The 22,820-nt window shown below is 38.6% G+C and overlaps 2 protein-coding genes across 3 annotated transcripts in view; both read right to left on the bottom strand.

Annotated features, from left to right (window-relative positions):
- LOC308688597 (uncharacterized protein) overlaps positions 1–3,505 on the bottom strand; it is a 30,220-nt gene extending 26,715 nt beyond the window's left edge. Inside the window, exon 1 of one of the 2 annotated variants that reach the window (XM_081361760.1) lies at positions 3,329–3,505. The gene's annotated coding sequence lies outside the window, so the exon portion shown is untranslated. The remainder of the gene's footprint in view (positions 1–3,328) is intronic. The other variant, XM_081361763.1, reaches the window with a different exon arrangement.
- A 17,761-nt stretch (positions 3,506–21,266) lies between these two features.
- LOC308695225 (piggyBac transposable element-derived protein 4-like) lies at positions 21,267–22,532 on the bottom strand (the record flags this gene model as incomplete). Its single annotated transcript, XM_081373280.1, has 1 exon — positions 21,267–22,532. The coding sequence occupies one exon, from the start codon at positions 22,530–22,532 to the stop codon at positions 21,267–21,269; it is 1,266 nt and encodes a 421-aa protein (XP_081229406.1).
- Positions 22,533–22,820: the final 288 nt, after the last annotated feature.

Raw genomic sequence — 22,820 nt, 5'->3', positions numbered from 1 at the left:
GGTTCTGTTGGGACAGGAGGCTCCAAAAGACAGATATTACCATCAGAATCTGTTAGGACCAACCTCAAAGTAAAATAAATGGAAATATCAAAAATAGCCTATATAAAAAAATAACACATATGTATACATTTTATGAGGCCCTTGTATCTTCAGGAGTGACTTGCTCTGAAGTCCCTCCAGGAATTCCCTCAGCTGTAAATGCTGCTACACTGCTAGACACTGGATGCTTTAGTTATTTAATATGTCACATGTTTGTAAAGTCAGGTAGCCTACACCCATAATATGCTCAAACCTTACCTGATTGAATTATGTTTTTATATTTAATTTTCAGCTGCTGCCATGTTCTTTTAATGCCTGCAGGATTGCTCCACATGAAAATTAAAATTAGGTTGAATAGCATAGGCCTACTGTTCTTCCAGTTTCACCTCTGATATTATAACAGTTGGGTAAGTTACTCTAAAATAGTTATCAATGTTATCTTCAACAGTGTAATTAGATTAATGTAATAATTACTCTCTTTAGAAAGTTTTGGTCTACTTATTACTAATTACTAAATCCCATATCAACCTCAACCACTTGAACAATACAAGGAGAGACAAGAAACAGCACTTTTAATGCTTTCAAATAAACAATATACAATTGCATGAACTATTCTTGATTTGACCAAAGTGTGTAGAGGGAGAAGGTTACACAAAAAATATACCTTTTAAAAATGTATGTTAAATCCACTATTGTTTTATACAGAATTGTTCTCTATAGTCTATGCAGTAGCCTATTTAATGTAATTACATCAGATTTTATTTTAAATTACAGAAGAATTAAGAGTTATCCCTTTAATTAAATCACAATATTTAGATTACTTGGTAATTAATTACACCCAACACTGTATAACAGTAATTCCTCTTTTTGTTTGGCGCTGTTGCCATGGTGACTCGTAATATCTGCGCTCCATTGATAATGGCTTTTTATAGTTGTGGTGCACGCGCTTAACTCAGAGTAGGTCAACTCAGAGTTGATTGAACTAACTCATTTCAGCTGTTCTGAAACCGAAAACTCAGAGTTTCCCATCTCAGGGTAAGTCAACTCAGAGTTCAAGTTTTAACTCAGAGTTGGTTGAACCTCCTTATTGAAACGGGCCCCAGCACATGTAGGCATACAGGGAAATGAGAATGTTTATGGATTGGCAAAAGAGGCAACAACAAAAAAAAGAGCATGTTGACATTGAAATTAAATTGTCAAAATCAGAAGGGAAGAGTCTAGTGTGGAAAAGGGGGATGGAATTATGGCAATATCAATGGGATCATGAAAGTAAAGGAAGAAAACTATACATGATTCAAAATAAAGTAGTAATGACAAATAGAAGGAAAGAACAGGTTATAATAACAAGACTTGGGATTGGGCATTGTACATTAAATGGAACTTAGGAAAACATCCCAGAGGTCAATGTGACGAATGTCAAGAGGAGGAATGCCAACAGTCAGTCACATGTGTATGTCATGTAGAAAATGTACACAAGAAAGGCAAGAGTTGAAACATTTACAACACCAAAGAAGAAGAAGAAGAAGAAGAAGAAGAGAGTTCAAACCGGATTCACAAAAAAGCTCGAACTGAAAGATGGAGCAGTTCCCACTTTAAAAGCAGAAGCTGTTGTTTATGGGGCACAACCTGTTAAGTGCGTGCATTTTCTTCATTGATGTGTTTTCCATCACTAGTTTCTATCGTTTTATTCAGCTATATTGTAGCAACGCTGTTTCAAACACATACAAACTTTATTTTAATCCCACCAGCGAACTTTGAATGTTGGTGTGTATTGGAGCTTTTATGTAGTGTAAACTTACTCGCACGCTCGCTTGACTACAGGGACGTTACGTTAAACATGGCTCTATGCAAACTTATTTTTTTTTTTTTTTACTGTGATAAACTATGGTTAGTCTCGTACTCATAGATTTAAACAGATATTTGGCTACATTCGTTTTGTGGAGTGCATACCTGTCAACATTTGGATACCAAAATACGGGAAATCTGAACGCGGGGGGGGGGGGGGGGGTTAGAGGCAGGCTAAATAGACATTAATTGCGCAGATATTAACATAAATAAATACATACATACTATTCAATTAAAATAAACATAAGACTTATTCATGTTTCTTTCTTTATTTTTATCAATTGCAACAATTAACTACATTAATTAATCACGATTAATTGCCATTAAAAAACTTACATTTTATAATGTAATAATTTCACAATTAATCTCCAAATTAATGTAGAAAAACATAAAACAGTATATTTTAAATATTTGTCTAACAGGTAGGAAAAATATACAGCAATTGAAGTTATCAAACAGTTTGCACTGCATACAATTTAAATTGTACATAGATTAATCCTTATTAAAGTAAAAAAAGATCTTTAGTCAAGAGCAGTGAGTGCTTTTCTCTGTTACCTTAACCTTTGTTCTTTGATTAACTTTACTGACAGAAAGCTTTATTGGCTACTGTCTCTTTAAAAACAGCCGCTGACGGATCTCACACGCGTCTCATTCTCTCACAACTCTTTACTTTCATTTACGACTTTTTTTTTTTTTTAACTAATAGACTGCTCAGACTGTTCTTATGAGGATACTCGACAAAACGGACATTTTGACATAATTGCGTGTGTTAATGCCATCTCTCTCATGTTCACCCATCCTCGGATGCTGCTGTTCTTTGCGCGATTTTTCCCCCCAAACTACTTCAGTGGAAATCCCGCCCTGCAGCCGATTCTAAAGATTTTATTGGTCATGTGAATCACAGTACTGATTGCCTACACCAAACACTGACCCCTAAACCTACCCGTCATTGTAACCTTAACCAATGAAATTAGCTGTAGGGCGGGATTTCCGCTTAACTGGTTTGCGCCCTTTGGGATTTTTTTAAAAAAAATTATAGAAAGATTAAAAATACGGGAGAAATACGGGAAATTATTTAAACGGGATGATAGCGGGATAGCAATGTAAAATACGGGAGAATCCCGGGAAAAACGGGAGGGTTGACAGGTATGGGAGTGTGTGAGTGTGTGTGTGTGTGTGTGTGTGTGTGTGTGAGAGAGAGAGAGAGAGAGAGAGAGAGAGAGAGAGAGAGAGAGAGAGAGAGAGAGAGAGAGAGAGAGAGAGAGAGCTGATCAAATAAACCCTTCGAGGATTGTTGTAATATGAGTCAGAACGTTTGTATTAAATGCATGAACTTTTTTTGCCTGTTTTAACATAAACAGTAGCATTAGCATTGGCATTAACTTAGCATTTACAAATAACAAGCGTATATAAAAAAGTATTAGACATCTACAAAATAACATACCTCTCTGAAACGTCCTGAAACAGCCGTTCGTGCTCAAGTTCTGCTCGATTCCTCCACTAATATTCTCTAAATCTGATTCGGGCTGAAAAGATAAGGCAATATTGACGCCTGTGTTTACTATACCCCCGGAACACATGCAACTGCTGTTATGGTAACGGCGTGACGTTCTTCTTCTTCTTCTTTATTGTTTATTGGCGGTTGACAACCAGCTTTTGGTGCATTTCCGCCACCTACTGGGATGGAGTGTGAATACCTAGGATTATGGAACGGAAAACTACTATCTTGCAAAAAAAAAAAAAAAAAAAAAAAAAAAATATATATATATATATATATATATATATATATATATATATATATATATTTGTTTAACCTTATATTCTATGTATCAACCTTGTGTCTCTCAAATATTTAAATAAAATATGGTACACTTTTGGTTGTATCTGTGCACTCTGACATAAATCTTTTAATGCTAGCTGAACTTTCAATTCCTTTAGATCTTCCTCAAGTTGAGCTCGTTCATCATTATATGCTTGACATTTAACAATCACGTGCTCCACTGTTTCTGCCACCCCACAATGGATGCACCCATCTGTCTCACTTTTACCTAACATAAAATGTAAATAATAATTTAATCTGGTGTGCCCAATGCGTATCCTCGAGATAATTGTATCTTCTCTTCTGGATCCATATTTCCTCCTTTCACTCCCCACTGTATCCTCAATACTATACAGATGTCTTCCTTTTAACTCCTTATTCCAGTTGTCTTGCCATATATTTATAACAGCTTTTCTTACAATGCACTTTGCTTCAGCTTTGCTTAATGGAATCTCTATATTGACTTCATCCTTTTTTAATCCTGTCTTTGCCAGTTTGTCCACTATCTCATTTCCCTTAACTCCAACATTAGCTGGTACCCATAAAAATGATATATTTTTGTCTAGTGGATTTATTCTGCACAAAATCTGTATTATATCGTATAAGATATCTTGTCTAGCATCTGACATTCCACTTTTTAAGCTGCACAAAGCTGAGAATGAATCAGAGCATATAGTATGGAAGGTGCTGCTGAACTATATACTATTCCACCATAATCAATAATTGGCCTTATCATAGCACAATAAATTCTCTTTAAAGAATACCGAGTTGCCCCCCAATCTACTCCTGCAAGACACCTCAGAACATTAACTCCCTTTTTACATTTTTCAACCACTTTCCTGATGTGTGATGCAAAAGTAAGTCTAGAATCCATCCAGATCCCAAGGAACCTAATTTCTGAAACCTGTTCTAATACCTTATCATATAACTTAAGTTTAGTACTTGGTAATTTCTTTTTCTTAAAGAAACATATTACTTTTGTTTTTTCAACAGACATTCTAAAGCTCCAGTTATTAGCCCATTTTTCCACTTCTATGATGGCTTGCATACATCTTTCCACATACGTCACATTTCTACCCCGTTTCCACAGTGCACCATCATCTGCATACAGGGATTTTCCAATACCTTGTCCAACTTTGGAAAAGATATCATTAACCATGATATTAAACAGTACTGGACTACACACACTTCCTTGTGGTGTACCATTATCAATTGAAAAAATCCTTGAGTAACTTGCCCCAACCCTAACTTGAATGGTCCTATTTAGCAGAAAATCCATTATCCAATTATACATTTTTCCTTTAATGCCCATCTTTTCTAATTTAATTAAAAGTCCCTCTCTCCATAACATGTCGTAAGCCTTTTCAACATCAAAATATACTCCAACTAATACTTCTTTATTTACCATTGCCTTTCTGATTTCAGATTCTAAACATATAACTGAATCCATAGTATTTCGTCCTTTTCTAAATCCGCTTTGATGTGGGCACAAAAGATTTTCATTTTCTATAACATAATTTAATCTGCCTATTACCATTCTTTCCATTAATTTACACATATTTGATGTTAATGCAATCGGTCTATAACTAGATGCTAACGAATGATTCTTCCCAGGTTTTGCAATTGGAATGATTATACCATGTTTCCATGAAGAGGGAAGTTTACCTATTTCCCATATCTTATTGAAAAGTAGTAAGATAACATTCAGGGACACATCTGAAAGATGTTTTATCATTTCATAACACATATCGTCCTTCCCTGGAGATGTATGCCTGACCCCTTGTAGTACCCGTTTCAACTCATAGATGGTAAACCCTTCATCCATTACATCACCCTCAAGCACTCTTTGAGCCATTGTATTGGGATTTTCACTCATGATTTGCTCTCTATACGTTCTCATTTCATCTGATATGTTACTATCACTGTGAACCTTTACAAAAGCTTCTACTAACTCCTCTGCCTTTTCTTCATTAGATGTAATATATTTATCATCTTTGATTAACGTTGGGACACCTTTATACATTTGAATCCCTCCCATCTTTCTTATCATATTCCACATTTCACTTATATCTGTACTCTCACCTATTTCATCACAAAAAGTCCTCCAATAATTCCTTTTATTCACCCTTATTACTCTTCTTACATCTGCCTGGGCTCTCTTATATGCTATTAAGTCATCAAAAAAATATGTTTTTTTCACTTTTCTTAACGCTTTGTTTCTCCTTTTAATTACTTCCCTACATTAATCCACCAAGGTACTGCCTTTTTTTACCCTGATACCTTTATTTTTTCCTATTACCTCATTAGCTGTATCACAAAGAATATTATTTATTTCCTTATTCAGTTCCTCTATGTCTCCTAAATTTACTTTCATACCTGCCATTTTACTCTCACATATTTCTTTGAACTCTTCCCAATTTGCTTTTCTAAATCTCCACCTTTGAATGTTCTCTTCAAGACATTCCTCTACTTCCATCCCAATACTACATTTAATAGAATAATGGTCACTACCCATACTATTTTGCTCACATACTTCCTATTTACATTTTCTTGCTAATCCACTAGATACAATTGTTAGATCTAATACTGAATGCCTTCCTCTGACTACATCCATCCTTGTAACACTACCATCATTCAGACATACAAGATCATTTTCATCTAAAATTTCTTCTACCACATTCCCATTTGGATCATTATTTGTGCTTCCCCATAAGGTACTATGTGCATTAAAGTCACCACACCAAACTACCCTACAATTCCCATCACCTCCTACATCTTTGTACAACTCTTTATTTAGACTTTTACATGGATTATAGAAATTAATTATCCTAATAATTTGACTTTCAGCTTTCACTTCTACCACCACTGCCTCAAGTTCTTCAATAACATTTACCTCCCGAAAGGCCACATCTTGCTTTATAAAAGTTATCACACCTCCACCATTTCCTTTATTTCTTTACGCACAACAGAATATCCCTGAACCACAAAACTCAAGTTAGGCTTTAACCATGTCTCCTGTACACATATTATATGAGGTTTTACATTAAAGGGGGGGGGTGAAATGCTCATTTTCACTCAATCTCCTGTTAATCTTGAGTACCTATAGAGTAATATTGCATCCTTCATATCTCCAAAAAGTCTTTTGTTTTATTATATTTTTAATTGAAAGATTGGCTGTACCGAGTCTTTCCGGAAAAAAACGAGCGGCTGGGGGCGGGCCGTGTGGGCGAAGCTAAAGCTGTGCTAACGCGCCGATAGCTAACAACACACAGAGACATTTGTTCAACAGTTTTACTCACCGTCCGGTTCCAACGACCGCGAACCTTTATCATTGTGATTGCTCGATCCTTAAGCATTAGACGATCTGCAAATCCATCGATCTGGGCTTTGTTTATAAAACAATCATCGTCGAAATGCAGGGAACAACAACTCCGTTTATGCTCAGGAAAACAAACTCCATCCACGGGTGCCTTAACGCCGGGTTCTTTGGGAATCTGTGCAGGGTTGTCTTGCCCTGGCAACCAAAAACACACTTCTTTGGTGACATTGACTTCCCAAAAGCCGGGCAGGGCGCTTTGATGGCGAACTGCTTTCACTCTCTTGCTCTGTTTTACGAGTGCGTGCGCGCCCGCGATCTTACCGGAGAAGTGCCCTTAGGACCCATATAAGGAAATTCCGCCCTCTCTTACGTCAGACAGAGCCATACTCGAAAAAAACTTTCCGAAACTTGTGACAAACCGGAAGGACAATTTTTGGAACAAAAATACTCCTTCAAACGTACAACTTAACTTTTGAAACTTTGACCATGTTTAGCATGGGAATCCAACTCTTTAACAGTGCAAAAAACTCAGTATGCATGAAACAGTAATTCACCCCCCCTTAAAATCATCAACATGTTTTTTAAATTCCTGTCCATTAGATAAAAGACTTCTTGCATTCCACTGCAAGACAATAATTACCATTAAGCCCCTCCATGCTCTGTCTGTGTGTTAGTAGCATGCACATTTAATTTCTCATATACCTGTTCTACCGTTACCCCATCAATACTTAGTTACTTGTCTGCTGCTCTAATTATGATTTTAATTCTCTCAGTCCTACTTTCTGTCTGTGCCGAACAATTCACTACTTCAGCAATGAAAGTTAGAAAAGCCAGCCTGTCTTCAATTAACACACATTCCTTCTGCTTTCCCACTTTTGTATTCTCTTTCCTTATCTTTGGCAGAACTGATATCTTTTCAACTGCCTTTTCTGTATCCTTAACTCGTTTAATAGCCTCTGCATATGTTATTCCTTCCGCTACCTTTACATTCTGTACCATAGCAGCACTTTTCCTCACTTGACATCCTCCATATCCTGCACTGTGATCTCCCCCACAATTACAGCACTTAGGTTTTACACCTTCTTCACATCCCCCATATTCATGTTCTCCCCCACATCTCGCACAACGTTGCTTACCTCGACACACCGCAGCCACATGCCCATACTTCTGGCATTTAAAACATCTCAACGGAGGAGGAATAAACGGTCTTACCACATAACTCATTGCTCCAAGGAATACTCTACTTGGCATTTTCTCCTCATCAAAACGTAGCATTACCGAAAGGCTATCCAGTCTCTCTTTATTCCGAGTGTATTTCAACCTCCTCGCTTCTAAAACCGTTGCTCCTGAAATGTTTCTCTTTATTACATCCACTGAAATATCGGTGGGAATACCTGTGATTACTCCTCGTATCCATTTCTTTCCTTCGACGACATTGCATGACACTTTTTGCCCAGCTAATGTTTTAATCCCTACAGCAGCCTTCTGTTGCTTACTATCTTTACAAAAAACAATCATTTTTCCATCACGCAAAATTTTAGCACCTTCAATTATACCGATCGTTTCTTTCAGTGCCTTGGTAAGTTTCAATGGATTCAATTGATTCACTGCCTCAGAACTAAATTTCACCAATACCTTGTACTCCTCCTTACTTCTACTTTGACTATCTTCTCCCTCGCTTTCAGTACCTGATGTTTGGCTCCAATCATTCCTCCATTTCCTCTTTTCCACTACAGTCCACTTACTATTTTTGTTTACTTTATTTCTCCCGCCATCAATCTCTTCCTCCATGTCTAGATCACTTCCTGACTCCCCACTTCCTTCCATCCTATCTTCAGTCACAACCCAGTGTTGCCAACCACCCGTCGTAGCGCATATTCCCGCCGTGACGTTCTTCTTCTTCTTTCTTTTAATGGCGGTTGGCAAACAACTTTTAAGTGTGCATTACCGCCACCTGGAGTGTGGATCACAATAGCCTTTTCTCACTACCCTTTAAATAAATAAATAAATACATACATACATAAATAAAACCAATAAATAACTTCATAAATATCTAATAACATTATTAATTTTCATACATTATCATTATTATTAAATAGCCTACAACTTTCTAAGACAACGAAACTCATATTCTTCTACTACGCCCTGTTTTATTCAAAAACACAAATATTGCTCTATACCCTACATGCCCTGAATTCATTTGTAATATTTCCTTCATTTCAAATCTAATTTTTTCTTTTCTAAACCAGTCTTTCAGCCTCATCCTTTCTTCCTTATACCTATGACAATTAATAATTACATGTTCTACTGTTTCGTTAATATAACAGACCTCACACATCCCGGTTTCATGTTTCCCTATTATTTTAAGCGTACTATTTAATCCAGTATGCCCAAATCTCATAATAATGTCCTCTTCCTTTTTATTCCTATTATTTTCTCTCATACCTCCTACCCTCTTCTGGATACTGTAGTGATGTAACATAAACGTGCAACTGAAACAATATTGTGTGAATTTATGCTTATCAATACTTATTATAAATTTGGTATTTACAGCTTACAAAGAGCTCACTTAACCTCAGATCCACTTCAGATGAAAGCAGCATTGACAGCGGAGAGGAATATGTCCCCAATTCAGAGACAGATTCAGAAGAATCTGAGAGTCTTTCTGACAATATTGATAATGCAGACAAAGAATGTTCTCAACTTGGAGATAAGGAGACAACGGCTAATCTAGACAGTAACAGCGGTAGTGGGGTTTCAGTGATGCAATTAAAAAAGACTGCCATATGGCCAAAGAATGTACAACAAAAAGCAGTATTGCTTTTACTGCTCCAAACCATTCTGTAAAATGGCAAGACACTTGGCCCAAGTTCATAAGAACGAAGTGGATGTAGCAAAAGCTCTTCCTTACCCAAAGGAGTCTAAAGAAAGGAGGATCAATCGGGACCTTTTGAGGAACAAAGGGAACCGTGCACACAACACAGATGTTCTTAGATCTGGTAAAGGAGTGTTGATGCCCCGTCAACAATCCAGTGCGAAACAAGTTAATGTGAAGGACGACATGCACTGTTTAACTGCCAAGGGCTGTTTAGGAGAAAAGCACTTTGGAGGCATATGTCAAGGTGCAACTTGGCCAGGAAGTGCCAGGTCACAAAACCAGGTAGATCCAGAGTTCAGGCACTCTGTGCTTATGCTGAGCCTGTCCCTGAAGGAGTAGCAAAAAAAACTATGGAAGCTGATCAGTGACATTAAGCAAGATGAAGTTACATGTGCTGTTAAAAGTGATACGTGCATCATCAAATTTGGAGAACACCTGTGTAACAAGATGGGCAACGACAAAACCAAGCACGAATACATTAGAACTAAGATGCGCAAGGCTGGTAGGTCAGTGCGAGGAAAATGGGAAAGCTGCAGAGTATAAAAGACTTTTTCTTACCTGCAAACTTCCTTCATGTTATCAAGGCCATTAAAGAGACATCAGGATTCAGAGATGAAGATGAGGTCTTTGGAATTCCATCTTTGGCATTAAAACTGGGGCACAACCTAAAGAAAATGTCCGATATTGCAGAATGTGAAGCAATGATCGCAGGAGATGAAAACGATGTAAAAAATGTCAAAATGTTTCAGCACATGTATTCGACAAAATAGAATGAATTGGTGTCTGCCTCAGCCTTGAAGGCGCTTAACGGAGCAAAGTGGAACTCTCCTGAACTTCTCCCTTTTACAGAGGATGTTAAAAAAAATGCACATGTATCTCAGCAATCAAACTGAACTATAAAAAGAAAACCTCAAACTTGAAAAAAGTCAGAAGAACTGATGTAATTGTGTTTAATCGAAGGGGAGCAGGATAAGTTTCGAAAATGAGGCTGAATTCATATCTTCTCCGAAACACATCTGATTTACATTCAGATGTCGCTGATGCTTTATCTGAAGTTGAGCAGAAGCTCTGTCAACATTTCCAGCGCGTCGAAATAAGAGGCAAGCGTGACAGAAAGGTGCCAATACTCCTGACCCCAAGTATGCTGGATTCCATGGAGCTACTTGTGAAGAGTCGTCAAGCCTGTGAGGTACTGGATGGAAATTTCTTTTTTTTTCACTATACCCATGACTGAGACATCATACTACAAAGGCACAGATTGCATCAGAAAGGTTGCCCATCAGTGTGGAGCCAAACATCCAAAGACTTTATCATCCACAAAGCTGCGAAAACACGTAGCAAAAAAAAAATATTGCTCCGCAGATGTAGATATACATTTTGCTCCGTTTCGCTCGGACACATAACGGTGTACACATACACGCGGAATCACTCTGACGTTTAACGGCGTACACATACACGCAGGATCACTCTGACGTTTAACGGCGTACACATACACGCGCGTGGACATACACGCGGATCGCTCAAAATGCGTATAAATAACACGCCACTTGACTTGAAAGTGGCGTGTATGTTTACGCAAAGTCATGATGTCATGTTGTCATGGGACATGATATAAGGGTCCATAGAAAGTTCAAGGGGAAAAACCTTGATGAAATGAACATTGACCCTAATGGTAAGAAAACATGACATTGTTGCTCCTACACATTTTATATTGCCACTGTTTAGTTCCATTACAAAGAAGCATGGAAACAAATGCTTTTCTACATTATTTTCTTTTTTGCAGAGAAAGTGAATGTAGAAACTGAAGCTTCTGAAAGTGAGGATGAAGAAAGTGAGAGTGAAATGCCACCGCCAAAAAAGAGCCATCAGTCCTCTTTAACATCCATAGGTAAGGTCATCTGTGATTTGATGTGAATTCCTTCATTTACCACAAGTGACATATTACGTTTGTGTTTTGGTTGGGTTTAATAATAAGTATTTAGATTTTGCTATTTGTATTATAAAGTATCTGTGGCTGTCCCTGATATGCTTATGTGACCTAAAACATCACATAAGCATCTGTGCATCTGTGCTACAAGGTCAACTTCTGAGTGTATGAATACCCGGCTCATCAAAGCGCTGTGTAAGCTGCCGAGCAGTTGTGTCAAGCATGTTGAAATAGTGGCTTCTGTAGAACGACTCTGCAGAGGGGTGAATATGTGGCTCAGCTGGTCGAGATAATCATTTTGGAGGGCAGCGGATATGGGGCATCTTGATGGGCACCAGATCTAATGATGAGGCAATGTCTTGGGCTTGCATATACAATCCTTTGAAATGCCCTTCTGTTCTTCTGTTCTCCAAATGTCTTTTGACATGCTCCACAGCCAGCATCATACCAGAGATTGTCTGCCGTTTACTCTGAAGGGAGGTATTCAGGGTTTCTAGGGCTGACATGACATCTGCAGCCATCTTAAGCCCCAAGACTGTGTTTCCTTTGAGGAACACCTCATGAAGTCCATTAGCCCTGGATGCAGTCTCCCTCACACTACAGTTCACCATCTCTTCAAGTGATGTGAGCACACTGTCGTACTGACTGAGCACAGACTGGATGGCTGGTGTGCGTACGGTCCATCTAGTGGGACATAATGGCTTCAGGGAGGTAGACCTTACACTATTAGATTTAGCTATTTCACTGAAAATTTATTTAAATTTTCCAGACTGGTTAGAAAAGCTTCCTAATTCATTGACCGCGTTGAGCGAGTTCCTGACAACCGATGAAGCTGAGATAGTCATCTGTGCTACAAGGTTTATGCAGTGTGGACCACAGTGGATATATGAAGCCAGAGGTTGCTCCCTTCTCAAGAGAGCCTGTACTCCCTGTACCTTACCGGACATGTTGGCTGCACCATCGTATGTCTGGCCTCTCAACTATGAGATGGGCAAGTTCAGTCGGAGCATGACGTCAGTGGCAACTTTAGCGATGCTCTCTCCAGTTGTGGAGTTAGTTTCATACAGCCCTACAAACTTTTCTCTAGGATCTAGATCTTCACCTACATACCTTATACATATGCACTCTTGCTCTATCCCAGCAATATCTTGAGTTCCATCAATGATCAAAGAATATTGCACTACAGGCAAATGTTGTACTTCCTGTGCTATTTCTTTGATAATAGAGTTACTTATTATCTGAAGTATTTCATTTTGGATCATCGGACTTGTAAAATTCTGTTTCCTTGCAAGCCAGGAGGCTAGCTAGGGATCCTCCTCTACCTTGTACTGAAGTAGCTGTTTAACCCCCTGAGGTCGGCTATCGCGCCGGCGCGATAGGCTAGTTTTTTTCCCTATCAGTGAAAAAAAATAAAATAAAATAAAAATATTACTTTTTATCTTATATGCTTGTGTTATACATCAATCGATCCTGTTAAGTGTGTATTATTTTTGTGTATACTCACAATAAAAAACAAAGTGTTGTGCTTTTCGCCAAATAAAGAAAAATAAACACGAAGCGAGTTCTGCCTTCTCTCTCTCCGTGTAGTCCATTCTGAAACGCGTCCGAAAATGAACCATAACTCAGCGAATACTTCTCACACAGACACATGAGATATGTCTTTATGAAGCTTGAAATCTCTTCTTGTAAATGAAGTAATTTATATAAAAAACAAATGTTTTCAACTCATGTAATCTGTCTGAAAGCAAGGAGAGGTACCGTTTTTCCTTCTGCCTCATTATCTTTATAATCAGCTGCTGCCGCCCCGCCCCCGGCGCGATTCACATGTTAAATAGTTAGGTGATCTAGTATGCATCGCATATGCCCCCCCGATCAATGCCATAAAAACACAGTCTATTCATGAGACTTACTGATAGTTCATCGAGTTTTGAGTATGGCTCGTTTCTCCGGTGAAGACGCCCTTCAGATGATTCTGGACAGCGAGAAAGAATGCACGATACCGGGTTGTTTCCTCAGAGGAAGATTATAACAGACGACGAACGGCAGCATTTTGAAGAGCGAATTCTGCCGAGGACACAATTTCGGAGTAAGTTTTACTTAAAAGTCTTTTGTCTTTTATTTTTCGTGTTCACATTTATGAGGAAAAAAACTATATAACGTGACAGTTCTCCATTATGGACGCGAGCGCTCTAATGCTGCGTTCACACCAAACGCGAAAATGCGTCTGGCGCGAGTGATTTCAATGTTAAGTCAATGGTAAGACGCGTTTACGCGCGTCTGGAGGTCTTGCGGCGCGAATGAGGCGTTTAGCGCGGCGCGGTAGACGCGAATTCGCCTCATTCGCGCGTCTAGTTCGCGCGAATGACGCGAATTGAGCGTCTGGCGCGTTTCGCGCGTCAAATGCGAATTGTGCTTTTTGTGCATCACGCGTTTGACGCGAATTCGCGTCTGCCGCCCGAGTTGAAAAATCTGAACTTCTGCGTCAATTCGCGCCGCGTTAACCAATCAGGAGCCTGCCTGCTTGCTGCTGTCACGTAGTGAACTGACAGTGTAATGTTATTTTATGTTTGGCCTCAATAAATTATTTTGTAATATGACTAAAATGCACAACAAAGCAAATCTTTCACATAAAACCCGATTTCAATATGAGAGATAGCCTCATTTGTATTGAATGCTATTTATTCCATATCTATTCTAGATTAGCCTATATGAAACTTTATTAATCTAATGTAAAGACACCAAACACAATTAAGTGTATAAAAACTTTTCAAAAAAATCACAGGACAGGTTTCACTTCTGGAGGCTGCCTCCATTTATTATCAAAACAAAAATAAATGACAGATTAGGTGCGGGAGAGGGTAAACCTCGCGCCGGGCTGTACAGCGCGGGCTCGTCATGCAGAGACCACTCGAGGCCGAGGCTTTATACGGCCTACGCTGTCCTCGTCAGCGTCCTCACCGTTAGGTCCACCAAACCTACCTCCTGGAGCAAATTGTGAAACTCCTGAAACCCTCCGGAGGTTTTGGTGGACCCGAGTACAGCGACGATGTCCCCTACGCAGCTGTTTCTGCTCTCCAGAGCATGTAAGAGCGGTGACTCTCTCAATTAATGCTAATGCTAATGCTCGATAAACATCTGAAAAAGATGGCCGCCAACAGCTTTCGAAACTTTCGCCCCTGGGATTCGCCTTTGTCATTTACGCGTGACGCGCGTAAATTTCGCTTCAAACTTTTGATTTTACGCGCGTCAATTTCGGTCTTGACGCGCGAATGCACACAAAGTGGTCACGCGTATAACTAGACGCGGCAGGCGCGAATTTTGACGCATTTTCGCGTTTGGTGTGAACACAGCATTAGCACTAAAAGACTTTCAAACATTCACAGAGACCTCAAAACAGAAAGTACAAATCCTTTCTTTAAAACGAATTTCGTTTTGTATCAATTGTATCTTAATTTTAATAATTTTTTCATTAACAAATTTCCTGGATTTAAAGTAAATATAGGCATTTACAACATAAGGTCTGAACTGGAGATCATCATCAACCCGTAGCCTACTCGCCTCACATGTCTAAAAAAAATTGAAATATATTTACAGAAAGCTGGTTCTAAACAAAACCATCCAAAAAAACTATGTAGCCTAATAAATGTGCATTTCTCCGGGGCGTTTACTGCGAAGATCGCGAGTCAAAAGCCTATCATCAACTTCATCTTTGCCAGAAGTTAAATTTATATCGAGTTTGTGAATGAATGATGTTGTTTTAGCAAACTGTATTGCTAGACTGAGATGAGTAAAAATCGACTGAAATATGTTGAAATAAAATGTAGGCTATTTGTATAAGCAACGTATTAAACGACAAATTAACAATATGCACTAATATTTCATGAAAACAATGTTACAGTCAGGCGAAATATAAAAGACAACATTTTGTTTAGTAGATTTGGGTACAGTTTTTACTGTAGAATATACTGCCTTGTCAAATAAGCTTTTGTTTAGCAATTTCTATATATAAAATAGCCTACTATTTTTGTCAAAAATAAAGTCATCAACTAAGATGTTAGCCGTTGTTGGCTATATTCAATGTAATGAATACATAGATAAAATGTAGGCCTATAATCTTTTTTTTTACAAAGAAAGAGTACACTTTAAATATTGTTGAAATTGTAATTATTGTTGTAATTGTAAACTATTTAATAAAATAGCAAAACATATTTACAAGATAGATGTAAGCAAAATCTTAAATGGTCAATATAAGTCTTCTTCTAAATATATCTTTTGTCCTTGCATTGTGGCTCAGTTAGTTTCACACCTGAATGAATGGCTAATTATGCAGAGTCATTATGCAGAGTGGGTGGGACAATGTAATCTAAGGTGAAAACCACTCCTCGTTCACGCCCCCCTCGCATATTGGCTTTCCAAGCAAAACCTGTTTTACATCAATTTAAATCAATGTATGGTTTTATGTGAACGATAAAGCAAGACTATTTTCACATAATTTTGAAGAAAAAACTATAGGCGACCACATCCATTAGTCAAAAGTCTTATTGCCACATATTAAGTATGTGTTTTATGGCCTTATTTCTGCAACTTTCATTTTATTTTTTTTCCAATAAGAACGCATAAACATTATTCTCTTAAAAATTCAAACATATACATGCATGTTGATCAGATATTTTGGTAGCACTGTTTGTGCTATATAGAGTGAATTTAACCCTCTGGAGTCTAAGCTGTTTTCTCGTGCACGGCTGCCTATGACAGCTGCACGCGAAAATCTCACAACACCCGCCCCTGTCGATGATTGGTTGGAACACTATTTATTTTGGTTTTGAGTGATGTTGATAACAACTGTTTTTGTGTGCAGATCTCAGAGCCTAGGCTACCTAGAGAGACGCGGTTTTTGACAGCATGCTTATGGGGCGGGCAGCTAGCGGATCGTTAGGTAAGATTATATGAATGTAAACATTTATTTTTGGGCCTGAAATCGCTGATACCACCTTTAAGGATTTGATTGATTTTGACTATTTTTGACAAAACATACTATATTTAACATATGAGAAAAATTTTTTAATTTGCAGTTTAATACGTTGCTTATACAAATACATTTTATTTCAACATATTTCAGTAGATTTTTACTCAGTATAGCAATACAGTTTGCTAAAACCGAAACATTCATTCACACACAGAAATGCCTGACTGTAACGTTTTTTTTTTTATTAAATATTAGGGCATATAAATGTTAATTTGCAGTTTAATATGTTGCTTATACAAATAGCCTACATTTTATTTCAACATATTTCAGTCGATTTTTACTCATCTCAGCATAGCAATACATTTTGCTAAAACATCATCATTCATTCACACACACACACACAGAAAGGCGATTTAAATTTTAACTATCTTTTTGCGAGCTGTGATAAACAGCGCGCATCTCTGCGGCTGCCGTTCATTCATTCACACGGAAACGCGATTAACTTGAGAAGAAAAAAAAACGTACTACAGTTTTCCTCACTGAGTCGGATCCTCGCTCCTCGCAATACCCAAACTCTGAGGTAGATTCTCCATTATTATTATTCCTCACAGCGCTGCCAGATGGTGTAAACACGTAGGCTACAAAGATACGATTAAACTTGTGTTTTCTCGAGCTGATATGGGGGCGTTCACAGGTTTGCTTGGATTGCCTCAGTAATTTGCGTTTGAATAGCGTGCGCTCTACGTGGGCGTGTCACATTACCTTTGAATGAGCTCTAATTAGCTCGACTGGAATCGCTCTCTTTTAATACAGATTTCACAAGATGAGAATATTTGTTTTTTATAAAAAATGACCTCATTTAAAAGAAGAGAATTCAAGCTTCATGCCCGTGTGTCTGTAATCCTGTTTGACTGAGTATTCGCTGAGTTACAGTTCATTTTCGGACGCGTTTCAGAATGGACTACACTGACAGAGAGAAGGCAGAACTCGCATCACGTTTATTTTTCTTTATTTGGCAAAAAGTACAACACTTTGTTTTTATTGTGAGTATACACAAAAATAATACACATTTAACAGAATCGATTGATGTATGAAACTTGCTTGTAATATCAAAGTCAACAGAGCAAAATTAATTTCTTTTGAACTGAACTGAAAAAAAGCGAGCCTATCGCGCCGGCGCGATTGTCGACCTCAGGGGGTTAAAGGGTTAGGCCCTAGTTCACCCAAAAATGAAAATTCTGTCAGTAATTACTCACCCTCATGTTGTTCCAACCCTGTAAGACCTTCGTTCATCTTCGGAACACAAATTAAGATATTTTTTATTCAATCTGAGAGCTGGATCACTCCTCCATAGGCTTCTAATACATTATAACTTGCTGGCCCAGAAAATGCATTAAAGACATCGTTAATATAGTCCAAGTGACTACAGTGGCTCAACCACAAGTTTATCAAGCGACGAGAATACTTTTTGTGCACAAAAAGTAAACAAAAATAATGACTTTATTCCACTATTCATTTCCTTCTCTCTGGGCCTCGAGTTTTTTTCACGTAGTATAACTGTGCAGCGCTTCTGTGTTGTACGCCACACGCATCGCACACATGACCAGCATCGCCCAATAGTGAGCCCACGTGTGACGTACAACACAGAAGCGCTGCACTGTTACACTACGTGAAGTCACTCGAGGCCCAGAGAGAAAGAAATGAATAGTGGAATAAAGTCGTTATTTTTGTTGTTTTTTTGCGCACAAAAAGTATTCTCGTCGCTTTATAAACTTAAGATTGAGCCACTGTAGTCACTTGTACCATATTATTAACGATGTCTTTAATAAATTTTTTTCTGGGCCAGCAAGTTATAATGCCTTAGAAGCCTGTGGAGAAGTGATCAGCTCTCAGATTTAATCAAAAATATCTTAATTTGTGTTCCGAAGATGAACGAAGGTCTTACGGGGTTGGACCAACATGAGGGTGAGTAATTACTGACAGAATTTTCATTTTTGGGTGACCTAACCCTTTAAGGGTAGTTCACTTTTTAAATGAAAATTACCCCATGATTTACTTACCTTCAAGACATTCTTTTAGACAAATACAATCTGAGTTATACAAATAAACAACTGACACTTCCAAGCTTAATAGCAGTGGATCAGTTTGAAGCTCAAAAAAGTGCATTTATCCATCATAAAAGTGTTCCACGTGGCTCTGAGGTGTTAAAATAGGCCTCCTGAAGCGAAAAGTTTGCGTAAGAAAAATATCCATATTTAACACGTTACAAAGTAAAATTCTAGCTTACGGCCATACGCAGTCTACTTGCATTCAAAGTGCAACTTGCAAAACTCATGATGTCAGAAGTAGCGTAGTGTAAATATCAGCAGTATGTTGCATTACTCGCATAAGTTGCGCTTTAGAGTAAAATCTGTATGTTATGGTTCTCTTGGCTGGAAGCTAGTTATTTTACTTAATGTAAGAAAAATATTAATATTTGAAACTTTACAAACTCATTGCTTTGCTTCAGAATGCCTTTATTGGGTGGCAGTGGTTCATGTAGGTCAGGGGTGCCCAACCCTGCTCCTGCCGATCGACTGTCGTGCACAGTTTATCTCCAACCCTAATCAAACACACCTGAAGCTACCAATTGACGTCTTCAGGATCGCTTGAAAATTAAAGACAGGTGTGTTTGATTAGGGTTGGAGATGAACTGCGCTGCACAGTCGATCGGCAGGAGCAGGGTTGGGCACCCCTGATGTAGGTTGTCTACAAACCGAAAGGTTGGTGGTTCAATCCCCGGTTCCACCTGACCAAGTGTCGAGGTGTCCATGAGCAAGACACCTAACCCCAGCTGCTCCCGACGAGCCGGATGGCGCCTTGCATGGCTGACACCGCCGTCGGTGTATGAATGAGAGAGTGAATGGGCGAATGTGAGGCTATGTATGTAAGGCGCTTTGGTGGCCATAGGTCTATGAAAGTGCTATATAAATGCAGTCCATTTACCATTTTTATTATCAACCCATCAGAGCTATGTGAAGCACTTTTATGAGGGATAGATGCACTTTTTTGAGCTTCAAATTGATGTTGCAATCCACTGCCATTATAAAGCTCGGAAGCATCAGGGTGTTTATTAATATAACTTTGATTGTAAATATATTGTGAATTTTAACCGTTTCAGGTCAGGATTTCTTTTTCAAATGGTTAAAATGTGTATTAAAAAGGTGGATGGAGACCCAGCTATTACTTTTAAGTGTATGTTCTACCTAGAGATGCTATTCCCATGCAGGACATTTATGTGTAAACAGAAGACGAGTCTGAGTCTGACGGACAGCAGTTTAACATTACAACTTTCATTAATTAATTAAAACATTTTGAAGTGTGGTTAAGGTATTTAGCAGATGCTTTTGTCCAAAGCGTCATTCGATATACAGTGCATACATGCATACAATGACATTATATATTTACAAAAAACAATGTAAAAGCCAATGCAATTCTAAATGTTAAGTTGTTAATATTAAATAAATACATCAAAATCATTTTCGTTTATGAGCAAGTAGGAAAAGGTTACTTTTGTTTTTTACACAGTATTTGTTATTATTTAACAGATATGAAAACTTTAAACTTTATTTCCCTCTCTCTCGGTTTTCAGAACTTTTTTTGGAATCAACTCCCAGACGGGCTGCAAAGCAGAGAAGAGATACGGGTTCAACGAACCTGTTACACCCTCCTAAGAAAATATTTTTTAATAAAAGATTAAGAAGATATCATTGTTGTTTTTAATTGCCTAATATGGATAATTACACCATTGTATTGTAATATTTACAAATAACAGGATACAGTATATTGAATTACAATATAAAATTGTGATTCTGTCCTGTGAAATTACAGGAAATTCCTGGCAACTGAGTTGCAGTAAATATACAATAAATTGAAATAAATTACAGCATTTTACTGTAATAACGCTACTATAATCACAGTAGCACTGCTGTATAAATACAATACTTTAGTGTAATTGTAAACAGTAATAATCCTGTATATTACTTGCTGTAAAATTACTGCAATTAGTTGCCAGGAATTTCCTGTAAAATTACAATAAATTTTTATCAGTGTATACAGTAGGCACTCTGATTCCATGTATGCATGGGGCACATATATATTATTCATATGACACACAAACACAAGTAGACAAGACCTGTTTAGTTCAAAAGCTCACTCGCCACAGCAAGACACAGATCATGAGTGAGATGACGAGACAAGACGAGAGACACTGTTAGTATTTTTTTTTTTTGATTTTTTTTTTTTTTTTTTAGCTGACAAAGAAGCACACATCACAAGGACATGAACACATAAAAAATAACACATATCGTACACTACTAAATGATCAGGGAAATAGACAGTAAATAAACAGTGTAAATAATTACTAATAAATGGCAGACAAAAAATAAATAAAAAATTATGTAGCAGGCCTTTTGCTGTAGAGATAAAGACTCCCTATCCATCCAGGTGACATTTCTTGTAGTGTTTCATGGTGTGGTACCTCTCATTGCAAGGCACAACACAAAGACCCACCCCACACTGCCTGCACATGTATTTTGTCTGACGGCGGCCTTTAGGGCGGGTCCGATCAGAACAAACAACACAATCTGGGTAACCATCAGCCTGGCAGATAAAGTGGCGCTCAGTGAGTCTCTGTGGCAAGTCTCCCAGTGAGGACAACTTTCGGCCTTTGTTGCTCCCTTTCCTGGAGAAGCCTTCCAGTAAAGCAGTGATGACATCCTGCACGAAGACTTTCAGGGGCTTGTGAGGAGCAGCAGCGCAGCGGCAGTAAATGATGTGGGCATTCACCATGCTTACACTGAGAATGGCATTGAAAATCCTGTTGTACCATTTCCTTGACCTATGGGGAAAGAGGTAGGTCTTCATTCTCTGGTCTGCTGTGTCGACACCCCCCATGAACGAATTGTAGTCATCAACACAAACAGGCATATTTATCTCCCTATCAGTGTCTTTGGTCCTGATGCGCTTTCTGACACATGTGTTGGAATGCAGTGTAGAGAGCATTGTGAGGCGCTTTGTATCATGCCACGCACAAACTAGCATTTTCCCCTTCCTCATGAAGACTGGGTCATCTCCCTTGCTCAACGGTAACTGTTCACGGGTGAGGCCCTTTGGCATCCCCTTCCTCTTACTGCTGACAGTCCCACACAAACCCGAATCATTTCTTGCCAGCTCATCTGCTATGGCTGGCGAGGTGTAATAGCTGTCCATGTACACCTCATGCCCTTTCCCTGTGTACGGGGCCATCAGCTGACGGACAATAAGGTGTGTAGCACCGAAATCACTCGCATTAGGCCTACTTTGTCCAGTGTACATGGACCACTGTAGCACATAGCCTGACTTGGCTTCACTCAGAACAAATACTTTGTAGCCATATTTGTCTGGTTTGTTTGGGTTGTACATTTTTAGGGTTGATTTCCCTTTGAACGCAATGGTCATTTCATCCAATGACAGCTGCTTAGATGGACCATACATTGCTGAAAACCGGGGGATGACCAAATTGATGATTGGGCGGATTTTGAATAGCATGTCATATCCTGGCTGACCCCTGTCAACACAGTCCTCATTATTGGTGAAGTGAAGGAAAGACAAAATCATCTCAAATCTGTTCCTGGACATCACCTTGCCAAATCCAGGTGTTGCTGTTGGCCAATATTCGGCCCAATAATCCTCCAACTCTGACTTCTCTACCAGACCCATACTCAAATGCAGAGAAAAGAAGGCTTTCATTTCACTGAGAGTTACGTCAGACCATTGATGAAATCTGGACTGTGGCTGGAGTTGATGGGAGGCTAAAAACTGATGGGCGTAGCGATTTGTCTCATTCACAAGTAAATTCCAGAAATCATCAGAGAGAAAGAGTGATAGAAAATCTAGGGGCGAATTGGCATTGGAGAGTTCTCTTTCCCCCAGATATCCAATTGGCTGATCAAAGGGCGTGATCCAACTTTGGTACTCAACCTCACTAGCCAAGTACTCAAATCCGGC

This window comes from Scardinius erythrophthalmus (genome assembly GCF_964197995.2).
Source record: "Scardinius erythrophthalmus genome assembly, chromosome: 1".
In the NCBI taxonomy this organism is placed as follows: Eukaryota; Metazoa; Chordata; class Actinopteri; order Cypriniformes; family Leuciscidae; genus Scardinius; species Scardinius erythrophthalmus.
The sequence above is the reverse complement of the archived record's forward strand: the minus strand, read 5'-3'. Positions and strand labels throughout refer to the sequence as shown.